We start from the raw sequence: 20,195 nt of genomic DNA on the forward strand, positions 1-20,195 counted from the left end.
TCAAGCTGCACCGCGCATCTCATGCAAATGGATATCTAAATGAACACCGAAGTTGCAGGACCCACCAACTCCAATCATTAGGTCATGTACCAGCAACGCAAGCTCCATTATTGGGCGTAATCGAAATTCATTCCACGGCATTTCAACCAGAAGGAACGCACCAGATCAAGGGACGGTTTCTGACCACCTCTAGCAACAGCGAGGGACTCCAAGAACCGCGACTTGTCTTGCGCCGATAAGAGCGGCACTTGTTGTCCAGTTGCATCTGTCACCTGGGCGTTCAAAGAGTCGAGTGCAGCCTTCAGAGCGGGGCGCGCCAATGCCATCTTCTTGAAAACAGTGCGTCGCAGAGCATCGTTCAGAGAGATTAAATCTGATCTTGCGCATCGGCCTGCAATCTGTTGGATGATTGTGTAACACAAGCGGGGAATAAACTCTTGATACACTGATTCAAGTATGTTCATTTCTTCTGGAGAGCTGCCACGGAGATCTATTAATGCAACCCAGAATGCAGAAGCGGATTTAAGAGGAAGTGGTTCAGGTCGTGTCAATGTGTGAAGTGTGAAGTGAAGAAGCACAGCAAGAGGAGACTCTGCGCTCAGGTTTGACTTCATGGGTGTAAACAATATCGGGTAGTACTTTGGCAAAAGACGTGTGAGGAAATCAATCCCGGCATTAGCAGTCTCTGGGTCGTACACATCCGGATTCTGGAGCATCGAAGAGAAGAGCTGGGCTACATGGTCGATGAGCGCCTCGGCCTCAGTGCGAATATTCATCGCATGCCGAGCGTGAGATGCCAAAAATGACGAGGCGGTTGCCATGATAACATCTGTCCCGGAGATACCGAGGGGAAAGCTCTTGATAAAGTCCACTGTCATAGAGGGCGGGAAGACAAAAAGTCCTGCCCGCTCAGTGTAGCCAGCTTTCAAAATGTCGCAGGCTGCTTCAATTATGCTACTGTCCACGGGGAAGTCGACAATCAAAAGTCTCATGGCCTCCATGATCAAGCGCTGGGCTTCGGCGCCTGGTCCGGAGTTCCAGAAGGACGGAGGATATGGGTTTCCTTCCTTTGTAAGCTCGATATCGATGACTTCGCTCTCTGAACGAAGGCCTTTTCCGATGCTCGCAATGCAGCTCAGCACAAGGTGTCCACGTAGACGGCCAAATTCATGAGCAGGACCGGTAACCTCTTCCCGTGCTGTCGTAGCTTCCTGAACGAAGAAGCCGAGAATTCTCTCTAGCGTTTGTACCTTTTCCTGGTCACTAGGCAAGCTCTGGATGATGGTCGCAATTCCTTCTAGGACCTTAGGCATGGTGGAGACAGTTGCCGTCGGCTTGCTTCTGAACTGGTCCAGTTGATCTAAGAATGCAGGAAGATCTGACGTCAAGACGCGAGCACACGACTTTGAAAGAGTCAATATAGACCTCGAAGCCGCGTGCGCACACAACTCGAAGTTGAGGGATTCGAACAGAATGTTCAGAACACCCGGAAGTAATGAACTGTGACGCTCAAAGTATGATTCGTACTTTCCGAATGAATCCACCAGGGTCTGACGAGCCTTGAGTGGTATTTCAGTCTCCCCGCCTGCGCAGAGCCTGGCAAAAGCATCGCTGCCAAAGATGGCGTCGAGACACTGGTCGGCGTGACCATTCTCATCCACTGCTTCTGAGAGCTGAGCTATGCAGAACATGGCAGTCTCGAAATTGCGCCAGTCCCGACTTTCCAGGCAGGAGGTGGCGCTTCTCTGGAAGACAGTGACCAAATCGACACCGAGGACGGGGTATGCTGAAAGTAAGTAATCACAGGCCTCATGACGGAAGGCGCCGAATTCACTCCGCTCTTCCTCGCCCCAATCTTCCAAGTCTTCGGACGTGGGATATAGTAGTTTGCTGGAAAGACCTAAGACAACTTCCGCTAGATGTGACTTTACCAAGTCATACCTAGAGCTGCCTTCTTCGAGTTGATCAGGGAGACTCTCTGCGATGTCGTTCCAGAACTCCAAAACACGTGGGGTTCCGAGATCGTCAATAGAGGCATAGCCAGGGGTTTTGAAAATCCCGTGGATCAGCGTGAGAATCGCTGCATTTTGTGGGGTCACGGGGTCGCTGAAGATATCTAAGTGCAAATGCGAGACATATGCAATCAAGAGGTCAACAAACGACATGCTCTCTGCTCCTTCATCGCCACCCCTCACGGCAGCAATGTGGACTGTTACGATTGAATCGGCAAGAATTTCAGAGATAAGCCACAATGAGTTGTCGTCAAATGCCCAGCGGCGGCTTTCAAAGGCTTGGGTCAAAATAGAAGCTGCACTTTCACTCAAGCTGGGTACCCTCAATGTGTCAATGACGGTCTGGCCGCATTGCACCGCCAAGACATTGACATCTTCAGCAGAAGAGCGTTGGCGATTCCCATGAACACCTAACCATGTCTGCAAGGTGGGAGTCAAATCAGCGATTGCGCTCTTCAAAACGGAAGTACCAGAAACCGAGATTAACTCACCTTCCATGAATTCATGGCTTCAGAGGCTAGTGCCACATCAACGGCATCATCCCCAGCTGCCTTTGCATGCTGTATGATCCCCCCAAGGACAAATTGAACCAGGAGCAAACCATCCTTAATGTTGTGTATGGCTCGCTGGATAGCGGAGGTGTCTCCAGTCCCACCCTGGGGTTCAGAGTCCAGCCGGAGAGCTTCCTCAGCAAGTGCAATTGAGAAAAACAGAAGTGCACCCGATCCACTCTTGCTCAACGCTGGCAGTATCCGCTCCTGGAAATCCACCGCTCGTGATTCTTCTTCGGATACGTATCCTCCGTGGACGAGGCTTGCAGCCAGCTGCCAAACAGCTTGTTTCCATGGTGTGACAGGGTGCCTGAAAATGGCAACCAAACTTGAGGCAAGCTTTCTCACAACCATTGCTTGTTCACCATTGGTTACCAAAGCAACAAAGCGATTGATCAGGTGCTGCATAATCTCTGTGGCCGAGTTTTGGTTGATTTCATTCCTAAAGGTACCGGATATCAGCAATCATTCGTCACATAAGGATGAGGACAAAGTGGTGCGGATCGGAGAGATTGACCGTACCATGAGACATTGATCCTCACTGTGAATGTAAGGGCCCCCATGAAACGATGCTGGGCAGAGTGTTCATTTTGCAAAAGTGAATCAGCAATTGCCCATGCATTCTCGGTCTTCTGAAGTTGCTGGAGGCGCGTCTGGATCTCATTAATTCTCGCGGGGTCCCGTTGGTTCGCTGGGTTATAGAGCTCGGTGACCAACTGGTTCTTTGTTAGCCGTTGGATCTCAGAGGTAGATATAGCACACATACAATATGGGCTTCCGAGATTGACTCTCTGGCCCCAAGGCCCTCGTCAGACATCCACGTTGCCATTTTTTTTTTAGCAAGCGCGTGGTTGTGAAAATGAAAAAGAGAAGTGTACATATACAAGCACGGGGGCTATGACGGGCAGAATCTAGTGTTTGCATCACTTAGCCAATCAGCATCAAGGCGGTTTCTACAGCGGTAACTGCGGGGCTCATCCTCTGGCTGCCAGGCACGTGACATCCTTTGCTCGAGCTATAGATATGTTGGAACTCCGGGGCTAGTAGCAGACTTGTACAATATCTTACATGTTACAAATAGAAAATTCATTCTCCAGTAATTATGTTTCTTGAGACAGGGATTCTAGAATGCCGAGAGGAAAAAAATATCTAGAAAGACACCCAAAAAGACGTCCAAAAACACATTACATATGATGTGTAACTAACTAGTTAACTAGTTCTCCCAATATTTATTGTTTTGACACATCCTCGACCTTTCTTTCACTTGACATCTGGAGATTTCTTTCATTTGCTGAGACTGGGATGTCAACTCTGCCTTTGTTTCTGGCTTTTGCTACTTGGTATTAATACTGCATTCTTCATAGTTCGCTCTATAAAGCAGCAAGCATTTTTGCTTCCAGGGTATCAAGTTTGGCCTAGGCCGTACAAAGAATTAGTATAATACCATTGTCAATGGCACTAAAACCCAGATAAGATCAACTTCCAAAAACAAGAAGAAAAATTGAAATGAACAATGTGATTGTATACAATTATCTTGAAAAGTGAGTAATGTAGTAAAGTTATTGAGTGCAAACATGACAACACAAAGTGGGCCGTGTGTAGCCGCGACTCCGGAGATCGCCCTATGACCAAAAGCCTCTCTGGTAAAAGGCCACTTACACGGAGTCCACACGACCTGCGGAATTGGCTTATCGTGCACTTATCTGACGCCTTCAATCCCTGCTTCGCTTAGCTTCTCGAGAGCTAACAGGTTGAGGAATCTCTTAAACTCTACTGTCCATGCTCCTCTCCCGTCCAATTCGCCTTTGGACATCTTTGCGATCGCTAAGGCCCGTCTCCCGTCCACGATACTTCTCCGTTTTCGGTCCACGCTACACAGTCGATATGGGGGCCGTGGATACCTCTGAACGCCTGTCAAAGCTGAGGCAGCTGATGCAGCAGCACAAGGTGGATGTTTACAGTATGACATCATATTTGTGTCCCACATGGGTTGTTTAAACCTCAAGTTGTGCTTACCAGCTTCGTATAGTTGTGCCCTCAGAAGATAGCCACCAGTCCGAGTACATTGCACCATGTGATGCCCGCCGAGGTCAACGATCGCCCCCCTTCCGTTGGTTTGCCCGCGCCAACAGCTAACATTTTCATAGAATTCATTTCGGGATTCTCTGGCTCCGCCGGTACTGCAATCATCTCCCTGAGCAAGGCTGCACTGTCCACCGATGGACGGTACTTCAACCAAGCCGCGAAACAATTGGATAACAACTGGCAGCTCCTGAAGGGTGGAGTCGAGGGTGTGCCCACATGGCAGGAATGGTACGAGATGACAGTTATGCGGTATGATCTGTACGGGGACTGATCTTGTTGATAGGACTACGGAGGAGGCCCAAGGAGGCAAGGCTGTGGGTGTTGACCCCTCTCTGATCACAGCGTGTGAGTGTTGTTACATCAGATGTGGAGGTGGATAGTGGCGCTAATCTTCAATAGCCGGTGCACGGAAGTTGGCAGAGACACTTAAAAAGAATGGTTCATCCCTCGTAGGGGTCCAGGAGAACTTGGTCGACTTGGTTTGGGGCAAGGAACGCCCCGCGCGTCCCAGCGAGAAAGTGCGCGTTCACCCCGAGAAGTATGCCGGCAAGGCGTTCCAAGAGAAGGTGGCCGAGCTGCGGAAAGAACTTGAGTCAAAGAAGAAGGCCGGATTCATCATCTGTATGATCGCCTCGCATATATCCCAGCCTTGCAGAGTAACTAATTTATTACAGCTATGCTCGATGAGATTGCTTGGCTATTCAACTTGAGAGGAACCGAGTAAGAACATTGTCTTTACCGTGATGCATCATTGGCAATTGACTGACTCTGAGCAGTATTCCCTACAACCCCGTGTTTTTCTCTTATGCCGTTATTACGCCCACCACCGCTGAGATCTACGTCGAGGATGACAAGTTGACACCAGAGGTCAAGGCTCACTTTGGGCAAGACGTTGTCGTCAAGCCTTACGAATCCATCTTTGCTGATGCTCAAGCCCTCAGCACCAAAAGCCAGTCTGCCGGTGAGAACGCCGCCAAGTTCTTGTTGTCGAACAAGGCTTCTTGGGCTCTCAGCCTTAGCCTTGGTGGCGAGGGACAGGTTGAAGAGACCCGTAGCCCAGTCGCGGATGCAAAGGCTGTTAAGAATGAAATAGAACTCGAAGGAATGCGGGCGTGCCATATCCGCGATGGTGCTGCCCTGACCGAGTACTTTGCTTGGCTTGAAAACGAGCTCGTCAACAAGAAGACTGTTTTGGATGAAGTCGATGGAGCTGACAAGTTGGAACAGATCCGCTCTAAGCATGATCTGTTCGCTGGTCTTTCCTTCGATACCATCTCGTCGACTGGGCCCAACGGTGCCGTCATTCACTATAGCCCCGAGAAGGGAAGCTGTGCTATCATCGACCCTAAGGCCATCTATCTCTGCGACTCTGGTTGTCAATACTTCGATGGAACGACCGATACCACGAGAACATTCCACTTCGGCGTTCCCACAGAGTTCGAGAAGCGTGCTTTCACCTTGGTGCTGAAGGGAACTATTGGAATCGACATGGCGGTGTTCCCCAAGGGCACCAGTGGCTTTGCGATTGACGTGTTGGCGCGTCAGCACTTGTGGAAGGAAGGCTTGGACTACCTTCACGGAACAGGTCATGGTGTTGGCTCCTATCTGGTGAGTATTATCGCTGATCATACATCTTACACTTTGCTAATCTCTGTTTAGAATGTCCACGAGGGTCCTATTGGCATCGGGACTCGGGTTCAGTACACCGAGGTCCCCATTGCGGCCGGAAACGTTATTTCGGACGGTTTGTCTCTCTCCCTCTATTTATTGCAGTCCGATACTAACTTCTGACATAGAACCCGGATACTACGAGGACGGCAAATTTGGTATTCGAATTGAGAGTAAGTTGTACCGCCTGTGACTGCAATTGGAAGAATACTAATCCTTCTCTTTATAGACATTGTCATGGCTCGCGAAGTTAAAACCGCCCACAACTTTGGTGACAAGCAGTGGCTAGGCTTTGAGCATGTTACGATGACTCCTATTGGCCGCAACCTGATTGAGCCGTCGCTTTTGAGCGACGCCGAGCTTAAGTGGGTAAATGACTACCACGCTGAGATCTGGGCGAAGACACAGCACTTCTTCCAGGAAGATGATCTGACACGCTCGTGGCTCGAGCGCGAGACCCAGCCCATTTCCAAATAAATGATCTGCGGCGTTGATGGGCCGTAGTTTGATATGACCACTCCCACTGCTATTGATTAGACGGCATTATGTAGAATACAGCCTAGCATATACACCATTTCAATGCTGTATCTAGACATGAATAATTAAGTGAATCAAATTACCAAATAGCTGCTAGCAAGAAATACAGCGACACAACGAACGGTGTAATCGAGATCTATGGTCTCCGTCGTAGACTTTCCGTTCATAGTAGACTGACAACTGGCCAGTGGAACGGAATGCGGGAAGCTCTGGTGGAGCCTGACACTCCGCCCCGGTCTGTTTCAACACTATCACCACGGCATCACTGAATTGATTCCAGCGCTCCCTGTATTTCACAGCTAAGAATGCTCGCAGATCCTCGCCAATTGTCGCGCGCAAGTCACAGGACCTAAGACGAACCTTTCTGGCTAACTGCCCCACGCCAGCCCCTTGTCACAGCCCACCAACGCTTCCATACTGAACCGGAACACCCCGTGATTAGCGGGCATAATTGGCAATGAGCGGCCAAAACGGTTATGACAACGGGTATGGCTACTCCGGTCCCGGCCGGTACGATGGCAATGAGGGGGGATACGGTGGAAACAGCAACCCTGGGGTAAATGGATACGGTGGACGAGGTGCCGCACCACCAGGCGGAGGTGGACGTTCAGATCGTCGTCCCGGCGGATACGGTGGCTTCTACCCCGACGCGCCTCCGCCGCCGGCTCTATCGCCAGGCCAATCTCCTGCGCCGAGCCAGTCGCCTGAGCGGCGGCGTGATCGACCGAACCGGGACTGGCAGCAACCCTCTCCGCAACCATCTTCGAACCCCTCTCCGCACCCCCCGTCGCATCCCTCATCGCATCCCTCATCGCAAGCCTCTTCCTATCCCTCTTCGCGATCGCGCACAAGGAACCAGGAACCTGACAGGAAGTACCAGGAAGAACGGTCAAGAGATGCAAGTCGGTACGCGGACAACAGGGACCAAAGAGATCAAAGGGAGCCGAGAGACGAAAGGGACCACAGAGACCAGAAAGAGCAAAGGGAACAGAGGGACCAAAGGAGCCAGAGGAATGCGTCGCCTGTGGTTAAGATGAACAATGACTCGGGGGAACCCCAGGCCATTGAAAGTATGTCTTTCGCTTTTGCATAGCCTGGGCCAATAGCTAATCCGGCTACCTTCTACAGCGATTCTCCAGTCTATCCAGCGCGACTGGGATTTCATGACTGATGCCGAGTGTATCCCGGTACACGTTGCTTTGAGTTTGATGGACACGAGTACATTGGGCAAAGCAGATCGTGAACCAGAATTTTTGCATATGTACAATGACATCCAGAAGACATTGAAGGCAATTGTCAATGGTAGGTCCTCTCTGCAGTGGTTGGGACAGGCATATGCTAAAATTGTTTGTCATAGAACACCATCAGGGATTCAACAGTTCTATTGGAACATACCACAAAATCCAATCCAATATATCTTCCTCGCAAACTCGAGTACGCAGCCTGAGACATGCCCTGGACCAGGCCAAATCCGGGTTAATATCGACCAAGCCCGAGTTGAAAGGGCTGGCAACGTCTTCTCAGAACTACGATGATATCGTACAGCTGTTCACTCAGATTGAGGAGATCCAATCCCTTCCCGAGAAACTGGAATCCCAGATTTCAGATAAGCGCTTCCTCGCAGCTGTGGATGTGCTTCACACTGGTCTCCGAGTTCTACGGCGTTCGGAGCTGGAGGACATCGGTGCTTTATCCGATATTCGCGCTTATTTCATAAACCAGGAAACGTCGCTCACAGACATCCTGATCGAGGAGTTGCACGACCATTTATACCTTAAATCACCCTATTGCTCAGACCGATGGAAAGGACCCACATCTGATGAAAAAGAGGTGCATACATCTAATTTGGCCGGTAGTCGCTCTTGGGAACGGCCTGTGTATAGTTTCCTGGCCAAGTTCGATCCGTTGACGCCTATGGTTGAAGACGCCTCTCGGAACCCGGAGGCCGACACGTTTTCCTACATTCAATTATTGATCGAGGCGCTAAACAAGATGGGACATCTTGACGTCGCAGTTCATAGAATTGAGCAGCGTCTTCCGGTCGAACTGTTTGCTGTGGTGGATAAGACGAACGCAGAGGTTGATACTCGCTATCCTGCGCCAACCAAGAGCTTCTCAGCCCAGGTCAACTACAAACAGTCCAGTCTCCCCACCGAGATTATTGAAAAACGGGGCCATGTGCTTTCTGAGTTTTTGTGGGCGCTATATGCCAAGTTTGAGGCAATTGCGGAAGGCCACCGAATTCTTCACGATGTTGTTGCGGCTATTGTGGAACGAGAAGGTCTGATTAAAAGCGAGACGCTTTCTGGAGGATTCAAGGAGTTATGGAAACTCCTACAAAGCGAGGTAAGACGCCAACGGCTTTGACCGTTATCGCGAATACTAATTTGTTTTGCCAGATACGATCACTCATGCACGACTATCTTGCGACCGATGGGGACTCTTCTGTTCGATCTAGGGCAGAGGAGAATGACTCTCGACGCCATCTATACACAGGCAACCGCGATAAGAATAAGGTAAGGAGACCAGTAATTATCGTCGCTTCCAGGTAACTGACTCTATGTTGTAGAAATTGTTCAAGTTGTCCGATATTGAGCAAAATTCCGAAATGAAAGCCGAACAAGACGAACTGGATGAGATCCTCAAGTCCTCAGTGCCGGGACTTGTTTCCAAGTCAAGGCAAAAAGCCGCAACAAATGATACCACGCAATCCAACAAGGGCAACTCAGGGACCGGGCATAAGATTTTGCTTGAACCAAGTGTCTTCAATATGGGAATCCTTCTTCCTCCCTCTCTATCCTTCATCCAGCGGCTCAAGGATATCGTTCCTGTTGATGCGGATATTTCTATGGGCACTTTGACCTCCTTTTTGGATGACTTCATGGTCAATGTCTTCCTGCCCCAGTTGGATGAGACAGTGACGGATCTCTGCACGCTCAGCTTCATTGCGGCAGATGCGTTTACAGAAGACCCCCATTGGTCTAAGTCCTCTCCTCGGCCTATTTTCAGAGGAACGGTCAAATTCATGTCCATTGTTCGGGAATTTAGCAAAATGCTGTCGAGTATTCCACACGATCAAGCATTCACGCAGCTTCTTATTGACCAGATCGTGACCTATTATGACAAGTGCTGTGGGTGGTACAAAGCAATGGTCACGAAAGTCTCTGCACGGAATCGTGGAGGCGAAGTCCGACTGAAAGCTGCGGCTTCCTTTGCTGATTCAGGCGACATCCATGATGTTGTCCATGAACTGTGGAAAGGTGCTGGGAACAAGAAACAGACCCTGATTGATACGGAAATCGATCTTCTTCTCAAGCGAACGGGGAAAGTGCCATTGGAGCCTTATGATATCATATCCGACCCGAAAACTGTCATTTCCCTTTCACTCTTGTACAACAGCATGCAATGGCTTGCAAGTCACCTCGCGAGAATTCGACTTGTGGTTGAGCATACCGCGGATGCCGAGTCATCCAGTTTGACTGCAACTGGCCGGCCGTCTCGCAGATGGACTCTGTTCGGGTCCATGAAGCCCAATCGCGATAGCATTAATAACCCGGTGCATTTGCCACTCAACCGCGAGACTGCCGTGGCCTTTGATGGGACGCTCCAATCATTACACCGGCTTGGGGATACAGCAATTCTGACGATGCATGTTGACATCCGCTGTGGCATCATTCACATGTTGACTAAAACAATGGCTGGGCCGAATCCTCCTAACTTGCGGAACTCTGAACCCGCCACTCCATCCCCAAACACAACAGACAACTGGTGGCACATTATCATGAATCAACCAACCGCTGCATCACCCACGATTCTCGCACTCAATAATGATCTCATCGCATTCGACACCAACATCTCGATGTATCTGGGATCTGTTGAGCGCTGGTTCATCACATCGGGCCTGGCACGGTTTATCGATCGGGTCTTTGTCGCCTGCACCCAGTATATCGGGGCCATGAATGAGAATGGAGCGTTGAGGCTACAGCTTGATGTGCTTGTTCTCCAACAGAACTTGAAGAACATCATCATCGATCCAGCTGGTGATTCGTCGGATTCGGCTACAGATTTACATGCGCAGGCTTCTCAAGAAATCGTCGCCCTACCGCGTAGCGCAAAGTTCCTGGACTGGTTCCTCGAAGGCGCCGAGAGAACCCTGGACTACGCTAAGGAAGAGAAGGAAGCTTTTGCGTCACAAGGCAACAAAGCCTTGGCCGCTGGAAACGGCGAACCATTTACCTACGAGGAGCTGCGTGTTCTTGTAGACCTGTGCTTCTCTGAAATTCTCCGCGGTCCACGCGGGGCGGAGAGCCGGGAGGACTTTATGTCGGCGAAAAAGGCCAGTGCGGATGCGCTACTAAGGCTGAACGAGATTATGTGGGATGCTCGGTAGTCCTGTTTATGTTGTAGTGTTTTTTTATTTGATTCGCTTGATCTGGCAAAATCCACTAATAGCCTAGACCAGAATCTCATTTCAACCTGACTCACAGTCATTTCCTCTTTAATTTAAACAATCTCCACTAGCCCTAACTCGGTCTAGCACAATGGGTTAAGTGCCCTTTTCGGCTTCTCCGGGGCATTCACACTGTTTGAGGATCCACGCCATGTTTCACTTTTTGCATGTAGTTCTTATTGTGAAATGATCAAATTACTAGGTCATAAAGCCATACGGAGTATGAGCATGGATCCTAAGGGCGCTTAGACTTATATCTCACCCATCCCGTCTTTTCTCTCTCTCTTCATACCTTCTTTTGCTTGCATTGCACTACTTGCTGTCTGGAACAGTAATTCTTTCGAATCTGGCATTCGTTATCCCAGACGTCCATTCTTTTGTGCACCTGCACGTCCTATCATTTTTAAAAGTCAATCTGTGACTTTCATACATTCATTCGATCTTCGATACCTTGTCTTACAAAAACCTTCATTCTTTACTTCGATCTACGCATCCAACAATGAAGTATCTTCGCCTAGCCTCCGTGGCCGCTCTTGTCAGCGCTGCTACTGTTTCCGCTGGCCCATTAGGCGCCCGCGAACATGACGGATACTGCCCGAAGGGCTACACCATGAGCGTCTACTACAAGACCATCACCGTGGAAACCCACCCATCTACGACCTCCGTAGAGTCTACAGTTACCCCGACATCTACTCCGGTTACTGTCGAGTCTCAACCCTCCGCTGAGCCCACAGTGGCCTCCTCATCGTCTACTGCCATTGCCGTGGTGTCTACTACTCCCGTTGCGGTTGTTCAGGTCGAGACTTCGACCTCGTCAGCCCCTGCTGTCGAGACTTCTGCTGCCGAGCCCGCAGTTGTCAAGACCGAACCAGTTGTGGCTGTTCTGCCCACTGCATCGGTTGAGACTGCCGCTGTCATCCAAACCATTCCTGCCCCAGTCGTGAAGACCGCCGCCGCGCAGACCTCCACCACTGAAGCTCCCGTCGAAGCTGCCACCACTTCCACCACTCAAGCTCCCGTCGAAGCCGCCAGCACTTCCACCAAATCTTCTACTACCTCCTCTGCCACCAAGTCTGCATCTATCAAAACAGCATCTACCGGTTCCACAAACGGAACCCCCGGCAAAGCCACCTTCTATGGCGGCAATGTCGCCGGCGGAACATGCTCGTTCTCCGGCTACACACTCCCAAGCCACCTCTTCGGCACGGCCCTCTCCCTCCAGCGCTGGGACGACGCAGCAAACTGCGGCGCCTGTGTATCCGTCACCGGACCAAAGGGTAACTCCATCAAAGCGATGGTAAGTCAAGCCCTCCCCCTCCCCTCCCTTCCCATTCCATCCCATCCCAAACCAATTCTAACCCAAATCAGGTCGTCGACCAATGCCCCGAATGCGAAAGCAACCACCTCGACCTCTTCCAAGATGCCTTCGCCGAGCTCTCAGACATCTCCGCCGGCATTATCCAGACCACCTGGTCGTATGTGTCGTGTGACCTGGACGGACCCCTGAAGCTCAAGAACAAGGAGGGTACATCTGCCTACTGGTTCTCGATGCAGGTTGTTAACGCCAACGAGGCTGTGACTGCCTTGGAGGTTAGCACTGATGGCGGTAGTTCGTGGAAGAGCACTACCCGCACTTACTACAACTTCTTTGAGAACACTGCTGGGTTCGGGACTAGCACTGTTGATGTGCGGATTACCGGTGCTAGTGGGAAGACTGTTGTTGTTAAGGATGTTGGGGTTAGCTCTGGCGCCGAGGTTACTGCTGGGTCGAACTTGTAAATTTGTCGTTGAGGGGAGGGATTGTATATTTATTTTCTTCTGTTGACTTTTTTATTGAGGTGGTTTGGTGAGGGTATTCCTGTGTTGGGGATTATCTAGTCCATTGCAACTGAACTGATACAAGAATAGTCGGCCGCTTATGCGGCCTTGTCAAGTCGTTTTTTAGTAGTCTTTTCAGATGTCTTTTTAAATGTCTTTTTTGGTGATACTGTCAGAGTCTTCTCAGTTATTCTTCTCAGTTAGTCTTTTTGGATGTCTAGATATGTCTAGATATTTTCTCTCCCTTCTCGGTTTGTTAAGGGGGAGCAGAAAAAAGCGGTAAGAGGCTTAATTCGTAAAACGGACTTTTCTATATGTAACCTTTGATATAGCAAGGTCGATCTACAAGGTCATTTTCTCTGAAACATATAGCTCGTTTGCTCTATACATATGTATCATAAATCCATACTCGTACTAGCTAGTAAAGGCTCAGCTGTATACTTCACAACCCAAATAGGGCCGGGCCATGATGCAACATGCTAATGAGTTTGTCCTCCGCTATGTCATGCTCTGCGCAAAATCTCATATCTGGCAGACAATTACTGCGTCGTAACTACAGAATCTTCCTCGATACTCTCCACATGCGGGTTTGAGTCCAGACTCTGAATCGCACCCTCAGGGAAAGTAACACTATGAATAATAACACCAAGAGTTAGCCATCTCACGCTGGACGAAGACCAATAGAATGTCGAAACAACTCACGAAAAGCCCTTGATCAATGAGTACTCGTGTCCAATCTCGCCGCCTTGCTCCTTAGCGTGGTCCTTGACGCTAAAAGTCATTCATGTATTAGTACTCCGTATAGTGTATTTTAGATATTAGGGTGAGATGCATACGCCTGAAACTCGGCGTCGGATGCCTCTGCTTTGCACGTGATCTAAGAGGGTTAACCAGATGTGTGTGCTCTGAATGTGTTGATTACTCACAATATAGGTAGGCATGTTGAGATGATAGAAATGTAGTGAGAGAATAAGAGAAAGTGGATGGGATTAAGTAGAAAAGAGGACCCGGTTGGATTCCCGCATTGACATCATAGAGGGGTAGCCTCATAAGCTGATCAGGGCTGTGTTATCTCCGCTAATCCGTGACTTGGTGGCTGATTATCGTATAGTATTGGCTTATTGGTTCTTATTAGTTTGAACTAAACTCCAATGACGCCTTATGTGGATGTACATAGAACTTGTAGCTCTCTTTCTAGGGCTGCCTACATGTAGGTAGTCAACTGTTCAATGATCCATGGATGCAACCCCACCGAGGTACACCTACAACCATCCTACCTCGAGTATCCTAAATATCCCATTAGTCTACGAGTTGTTTGGCATAGAATATTCCGCAACTCTACTTAACTGTATCCTTCATCGTCTTGTTCATGAAATCGCTCCGTGCACGAACTTCTTTTCCCAAACATCACTGTCGAGAGTGATAACACCAAGGAGATGGAGGTCCTAAATTGAAGCCCGAGGTGCCATACAGGCTCATATCGCCAGGGGTAAGAGAGCCGAGATATTTTCGTCTGTAGCGGCACCTCCCATCGCACTCCAAGTATACCGACTGTCAGGGCTATCTCTGCCACGACCTCACCCCGATGAAAGGGAGATATCCCAATCTACGCCATTTGCTTATGTTGTGACTTAGTGAAACTCGACACACGCCAGAATACACAACTACGACACGATTCCTACAAGGGCGAGTCTAGGAAGAAATGTAATAAAGCAGTTTGAAAAAAAGGACTTATCAACCCGCAGCTCCATTCAAAGGCAAACCCATCCCAGCCGTAGATTCGCCAGCCCACAATCCATTAATGATGAAAGGAAAAAAAAGAAACAAAAAAAGGGAACAAGAACAAAGAATAAAGCCCGAGTAGCGGACAAAGACCGCAAATGTGTGTGAGCAGAGAATGATCAAAGGGGTAAGCAACAACAGAGAAAATTGCGCAGACAAGTCGCAAGGGTAGTTAATGGGAAATGTAACACTCAGAATACCAGGGACAAACTGCATTGCGAGGAAACGGGGGTAATGAGAAGTTCATAGTGAGGTTACATCGATTGGAGGAAACATCCATGGTAGTAAGAGAAAAGATCTGTCAGCAGCAGAATAGCAGATTTGAAAAATAGAGAGATCAGGGTATGTTCAAGTCTTGACCTCCGGAAACGCAACAAGTCGTAGCACATGCAGAAGAATAAGGATAATAAGCCTAATCCATCTCCAGTGACTCTAGGTCTTTTGACTCCTCGTAATCATCAAAGTCCAGGCCGGCATCCCGGCAACGTGTCAGCCACTTCAGGGCAATGTTGTTGCGTCGGGCGACCTCGCCTTTGAGCTTGGAGTTCGAGCCGCTGATCTCGGCGATAGCATGATTAGCAGTCAGACTGTGCTTCTCAAATTGCTCGTCGATGTTCTTCTTTTCTTCCTGGAGCTGCAGGATATATTCAATAGCACGTTGAAGGATTGCGCCCTTGTTCTTATCGCAGTTCGGCACAAGACGAGCAATCTGGTTGATACCTTCATTAATAGCTTCGCGGCGGCGACGTTCAACTAGGGGAATAGATCAGTATGCAAACACGAACTCGATCAGAAAAGTAGTTCTTACCTTCTTTGTGATTGTTCTTGCGAATTTGGTGCCATTCGGGAGAACCAACGGTAGGCTTCTGGTTCATACTCTGAGCCTCACGCGCGGCATAGACCGCAGCAGCAGTCGAGTTGTGGTTGTGACCACCACCCATAGGAGTCTGGTTCATCTCATCGCCAAAGGACAACCCTTGGGTGAGGTTGCTCGCATCGAAGCCGGAATCGGGAGGAGGGGGGTACTTGTGTTGAGGAGTGTGTGCAGCCAAGGCGGCTTTGGCGTTGGCGGTCAACGCGTTATCGTCAGACAAGCCATTCTGCGGACCAACATGTTGAAGGATTTGTTGATCAATGTTGAGTTCGGCCCCAGTGTTGGGAAGCCCGTGGTCGTAGTTTCCGAGCCCTCCGTGACCGAAGTTGTGTTGGTTATCCATGCTGCCGTTGCTTCCGTGGGAAGAGCGGTTAAGACGCTGCGGGTCGGGTCCTAGATCTTCAGAGCCGTCTCTCTTGCGCTTATGCGAACCATTATCCGGGCTGTTCATGGTGGGATCAGACATGTTAAGCCCTAAAGCTGATCGTCCTATTCGTGGTAGTGGTTAGTGGCCAGTAAGTGAAAAGTGAAGTGAAATAAGTCTCGGAGAATAAGAGAATAAGAGAACGATGTGATTGGAGACGTCAATGGCAGCCTGCAGTAAGTTGGTACCTGGCAGATCAAGTCCCTCTCGGGAAGATCAGTGGGCACCCCGCGAAGTAAACAGACGCGTGGACCCGACGCGCTTGTACGGCATCCCAGGGAGGCCGGTCACGTCGGACTTTGCCATCGCCAGTGAATTTTTCTGGCAGGCGGCAGTGCATGGGGATGGTTCTACAGGGCAGTGACGTTGTCAAGCGATCGCATATATTGCGATGCCTCGAAACATCCGCGGGGTTGCAGATATCAAGAACGCGTCATGATGGGCTTGCAGACAGCGGACGTCACACAGGGGGACAGCGTCGTGAAGGACACCACTTGCGATGAGTATCACGACGCGAGTTGCAATGACATGGGGGGATCTGGATGAAGATGGGGTATTGATGGAGCCGTACCTTCGGATGATCTCTCTTTATCACCTGACAGGAAGTCACCTGCCCGACAACAACAAGACGCAGGTCACGTTGTCTGCGAAACCCCGAATTCGAAATTGGGACGCGAAAATGGGAAAGTTGAAAATTTGAGGAAGCCGATATCAAGATATGCAAACGACTTAGCAATCTACCTTGCGGTAAATTTAGAAATAAGAAAAGGTGTTTCTTTAGGAAGATGTAGAGCAGCGGACAAGTTCAAGATGGATTGCTCACGTGGCAAGGAGGTGGTCAAGAGGAGGAGTCGCGCTGAATCCGGTGGATCAGAACGACCAATAGTGTAATAAATCACCTGATATCCCTATTCAAAAAAAATACACTGACGTAAGCATGCCGCATACCGCAAATGAGCCACCGAAAAGCCCTGGAGGTCTAGACAATTTTGCAAACACAACCAAAAAGAAACTGACAACAAGAGCTGAAGATAACCAACTAAAATGCTTGAATAGCCCCGGGGATTCTACGCCTCCATCTCTCATCGAAAGTCATGTGCAGCCATCCCGTGCCCCTCCGCTGCACACCTCCTTTCTTGTTCTCTGATTGGCTGCCGGCTCTCGGAGGGGGGATTCCAAAGATCACGTGTACATGTATCTTATGGACCAATCACAGGTGGTATTCATCCACGACGAGGGGGATCAGACCGTCGGATACAAAGAACTTCATAAATCCACACTATTAGCAAGTATATGGGCGTAGTCTAGACACACTAGAAGGCTACTAACTACAATTAATATGCCCGGAATTGACCCGAAGTGACTGTCCGTCCTAGTTTCCCTGCAAGTGATCAGGCTAGATCCACTAGTGTATAGACTACCCCCTTCAACTGAATCAGGAAACACAACAAGGGAATATCCCAGGACAGTGGTAGCAATGGGAAACAAAGTCGTGCATCATGTACTGGGTGTACTGGTCGAGATCGTGATATAACACGAGTTCTTTTTACAATGCACCCAACTTACAGGATACATCGTTTCTAGTTCTCATCGGTTTACCTCTGATCCCTCATCGGGGTGGGGGAGAGGAGAATCACATGTTTCAGACTAAGCATCTTGAAATAGAATTCCCCTAGCCCTTCACACCATCATGTCTCTAAAGGGTTGCATCGAATATCTAAAAGTCTTCCCTAGTACTTTACCTGCATATTGATGAACGTGAAAACTGAGTGATCATGAGACATCAGAATCCCACCTCGATGCGATATTAAGCTAAGTATCTGAGGTTTCCGCCTGAAGATTGCGACGATCTCGATGATCTTCTTCTATATGTCATCCCGTTTGAGTCCCCTATCACATGGATCACCTCCACATGATGAGCCTGTGGCAATCGGTGGAGTTTCCATTCTTGCAGGGATGATCGCCATAACACTGAGCAATATACACCGTTTAGTGTATATTCTGGGATTGGGAGGTATCACAGAAACTCGGGTGATCGAAATGCCATTTCTAATGTCATGTCGCAAGGGTGGACCCTCAATCTGTTCATAGACTCTGCATTATCTGTGGAATAGTCTGACGCGTCCAGTGCGCTCCCTCACTCAGATGCCTTTTTCAGTGCAAATACCATTTGTGGATCTGCCGTAGTATCCGCGAAACAAATACCTTCCTCCGCGGCGCCTAGCATGTCCCAGCAAAGTATCTTGACGTCGAATGGGGTGCCCGCATCCTCTGTCTCACTTTCCTCATCAGGGGCGTGCACACCTGACCCTGCATCTTTATCCCCAGCATTGAGAGTGGGCCGTTGCGTCACGGCGATGATAGCGCTTGTCCCCGCATATAGCGCCGGTGGCTTGGTATCCCCTGTCGGTGGCTCCTCGCCCGACCGATTAGAAAAGACGATGACGATCTTCTTCGGAGAATCTGCCGCCTTTCCGCCATCAAGATCCGCCTCATGTTCCATCCTCTTCTGCAACAGGGGCCAGAACCGCTGAAGCCAATAGTTGAAAGTATCCATCTCGGGCTTATCCTTCAAGGCATCGATCTCTTCCCGGCTTAGACTGGTCAACCAGGCCATAGACAGAATGACAAGCTGGGACTTAGAGTCAAGAACTCGAGTTGCAAATTCCCACTTGGTGAATGGCGCCTCAAACTTGTACGGATTGATATCCATGCAGATACCAAGAGAAGTCGCGACCCGCTTCTTCTCGGATAAAACCTGCTCACCCTGTTGCACCGGGTTTGTCAAGGAAGATAGCGTGCCTTGGGAAGCGAATTCAAGCTCATGGAACCCTCGCTCAATCTGACCTTCAGCGGCCCAGGTTTCGTCGGTGTAATACAAGAAGCTTTTGCGGTAGTTGAGGATGAACTCCCCGTTCTCGTCGACAACAAGAAGTGAGTTATAGTATGTGACTTTGTCGGGATTTTGGGAATCCTTCTCAATCTCCGGATACCCCACGCAGACCTTGCATCGCAGGCGTTTGGCAGTTTCGCGCGCCCACGACGCAGAGGGGCCGTCACCAGCTGGCTCGAGATATGGCTTGATTGCTTCCAAAGAAGGGAAGTTATAGCCTAGGTATTCATTAGCCAGTGAAGATTTAAATTATGTTAGAGACTGGGGGTAGACGGGGTTCATGCTGCTCAATATACGCCCGTGGACAGTTTGTTGGGCAGGTACGTACCCGTCATCGCCATCTCAGGCAGCACCAAGATATCCGGCTTCAACAGATCGACGCCGACCCCGAGATCCTTTCCATCTACAGAAACGGTCTTGCCAGTCTTCAATAGAGCATTTGCTTTCTCAATATTGTTTTTGAGATCGCCCAGTTTCGGCGCGAATTGAAGGGTTGCAATCCTCATCTTGTGAGACAGCGAAGTTGAGAAGTTACTGAAGTTAAGAAGTGACAAGTGTTGTGTAATAGGAATTTTCTTAGTGAATCGTGAAAGAGATGCGTTTGAGGTCAATGGTGTTCTCGACGTGGTCGAGGTATGAAGTTCGTGTCTTCTGGTCCCAACGCGGACACAGTGGGGCAGGATTTTTGCCAGAATGATGGCGGGCCGGTCGGAATCCTTGGACTATATCCCAATATACCCAAGATGATTATTTATATACTGTGGTTTTCGAGTCCAAGTCAGGAGCAATTACTTCTGAGTATTGTTGTAGTTTGTTTGGACGGAAGGGCGATACTTTCGGCGGGTCATATGAAAGTTGATGCCTCAGGGGTAAATATCCCTCGGTTTCTAGATTTACCAGAACAAGCATTGTAATGTTCACAGATTTCAACTGAATTTTTCAAGGCTACAGGGTAAATTTGTAGACAATAGAGCTATATAAACTATGAAAAGCATCAAGAGCACGACAAATAGCCGACCGATGCACTTATCTATATCGTACACATTGAACTATGATTGGTACAATTCTGTATATACTTGATGTTGAGAATGTATAATGAAC

At 49.3% G+C, this 20,195-nt stretch overlaps 7 protein-coding genes across 7 annotated transcripts; 3 read left to right on the forward strand and 4 right to left on the reverse strand.

Annotated features, from left to right (window-relative positions):
* Positions 1-107: 107 nt before the first annotated feature.
* N7471_007572 (putative importin 13) lies at positions 108-3,392 on the reverse strand (the record flags this gene model as incomplete). Its single annotated transcript, XM_057280291.1, has 4 exons — positions 108-2,432; positions 2,504-3,005; positions 3,086-3,279; positions 3,330-3,392. 4 exons carry the CDS (start codon positions 3,390-3,392, stop codon positions 108-110), a joined length of 3,084 nt encoding a protein of 1,027 aa, XP_057134551.1.
* An 818-nt stretch (positions 3,393-4,210) lies between these two features.
* On the forward strand, positions 4,211-6,960 carry ampp (aminopeptidase P). Its single transcript, XM_057280292.1, has 10 exons — positions 4,211-4,523; positions 4,593-4,652; positions 4,711-4,876; positions 4,932-4,993; positions 5,048-5,269; positions 5,323-5,368; positions 5,425-6,256; positions 6,308-6,392; positions 6,445-6,489; positions 6,546-6,960. The coding sequence occupies exons 1-10, from the start codon at positions 4,343-4,345 to the stop codon at positions 6,791-6,793; spliced, it is 1,947 nt and encodes a 648-aa protein (XP_057134552.1). The 5' UTR covers positions 4,211-4,342; the 3' UTR covers positions 6,794-6,960.
* Positions 6,961-7,310: 350 nt separating this feature from the next.
* Positions 7,311-11,243, forward strand: N7471_007574 (exocyst subunit SEC8; the record flags this gene model as incomplete). The annotated part of the gene is made up of 5 exons (XM_057280293.1): positions 7,311-7,923; positions 7,982-8,155; positions 8,211-9,199; positions 9,253-9,369; positions 9,423-11,243. 5 exons carry the CDS (start codon positions 7,311-7,313, stop codon positions 11,241-11,243), a joined length of 3,714 nt encoding a protein of 1,237 aa, XP_057134553.1.
* A 559-nt stretch (positions 11,244-11,802) lies between these two features.
* Positions 11,803-13,082, forward strand: N7471_007575 (putative extracellular cellulase CelA/allergen Asp F7-like; the record flags this gene model as incomplete). The annotated part of the gene is made up of 2 exons (XM_057280294.1): positions 11,803-12,600; positions 12,672-13,082. The coding sequence occupies 2 exons, from the start codon at positions 11,803-11,805 to the stop codon at positions 13,080-13,082; spliced, it is 1,209 nt and encodes a 402-aa protein (XP_057134554.1).
* Positions 13,083-13,474: 392 nt separating this feature from the next.
* On the reverse strand, positions 13,475-14,125 carry N7471_007576 (uncharacterized protein). Its single transcript, XM_057280295.1, has 4 exons — positions 14,048-14,125; positions 13,958-13,998; positions 13,824-13,892; positions 13,475-13,751 (listed from the first exon to the last, which is right to left on the reverse strand). Exons 1-4 carry the CDS (start codon positions 14,060-14,062, stop codon positions 13,661-13,663), a joined length of 216 nt encoding a protein of 71 aa, XP_057134555.1. The 5' UTR covers positions 14,063-14,125; the 3' UTR covers positions 13,475-13,660.
* A 1,190-nt stretch (positions 14,126-15,315) lies between these two features.
* Positions 15,316-16,243, reverse strand: N7471_007577 (basic helix-loop-helix domain-containing protein; the record flags this gene model as incomplete). The annotated part of the gene is made up of 2 exons (XM_057280296.1): positions 15,316-15,656; positions 15,712-16,243. 2 exons carry the CDS (start codon positions 16,241-16,243, stop codon positions 15,316-15,318), a joined length of 873 nt encoding a protein of 290 aa, XP_057134556.1.
* Positions 16,244-18,338: 2,095 nt separating this feature from the next.
* On the reverse strand, positions 18,339-19,600 carry N7471_007578 (putative protein N-terminal asparagine amidohydrolase; the record flags this gene model as incomplete). The annotated part of the gene is made up of 2 exons (XM_057280297.1): positions 18,339-19,312; positions 19,423-19,600. The coding sequence occupies 2 exons, from the start codon at positions 19,598-19,600 to the stop codon at positions 18,339-18,341; spliced, it is 1,152 nt and encodes a 383-aa protein (XP_057134557.1).
* Between the last annotated feature and the right edge of the window lie 595 nt (positions 19,601-20,195).

The sequence above is a fragment of the Penicillium samsonianum genome, assembly GCF_028829775.1.
Source record: "Penicillium samsonianum strain IBT 33392 chromosome Unknown utg000004l_segment0_segment0, whole genome shotgun sequence".
Classification (NCBI taxonomy): Eukaryota; Fungi; Ascomycota; class Eurotiomycetes; order Eurotiales; family Aspergillaceae; genus Penicillium; species Penicillium samsonianum.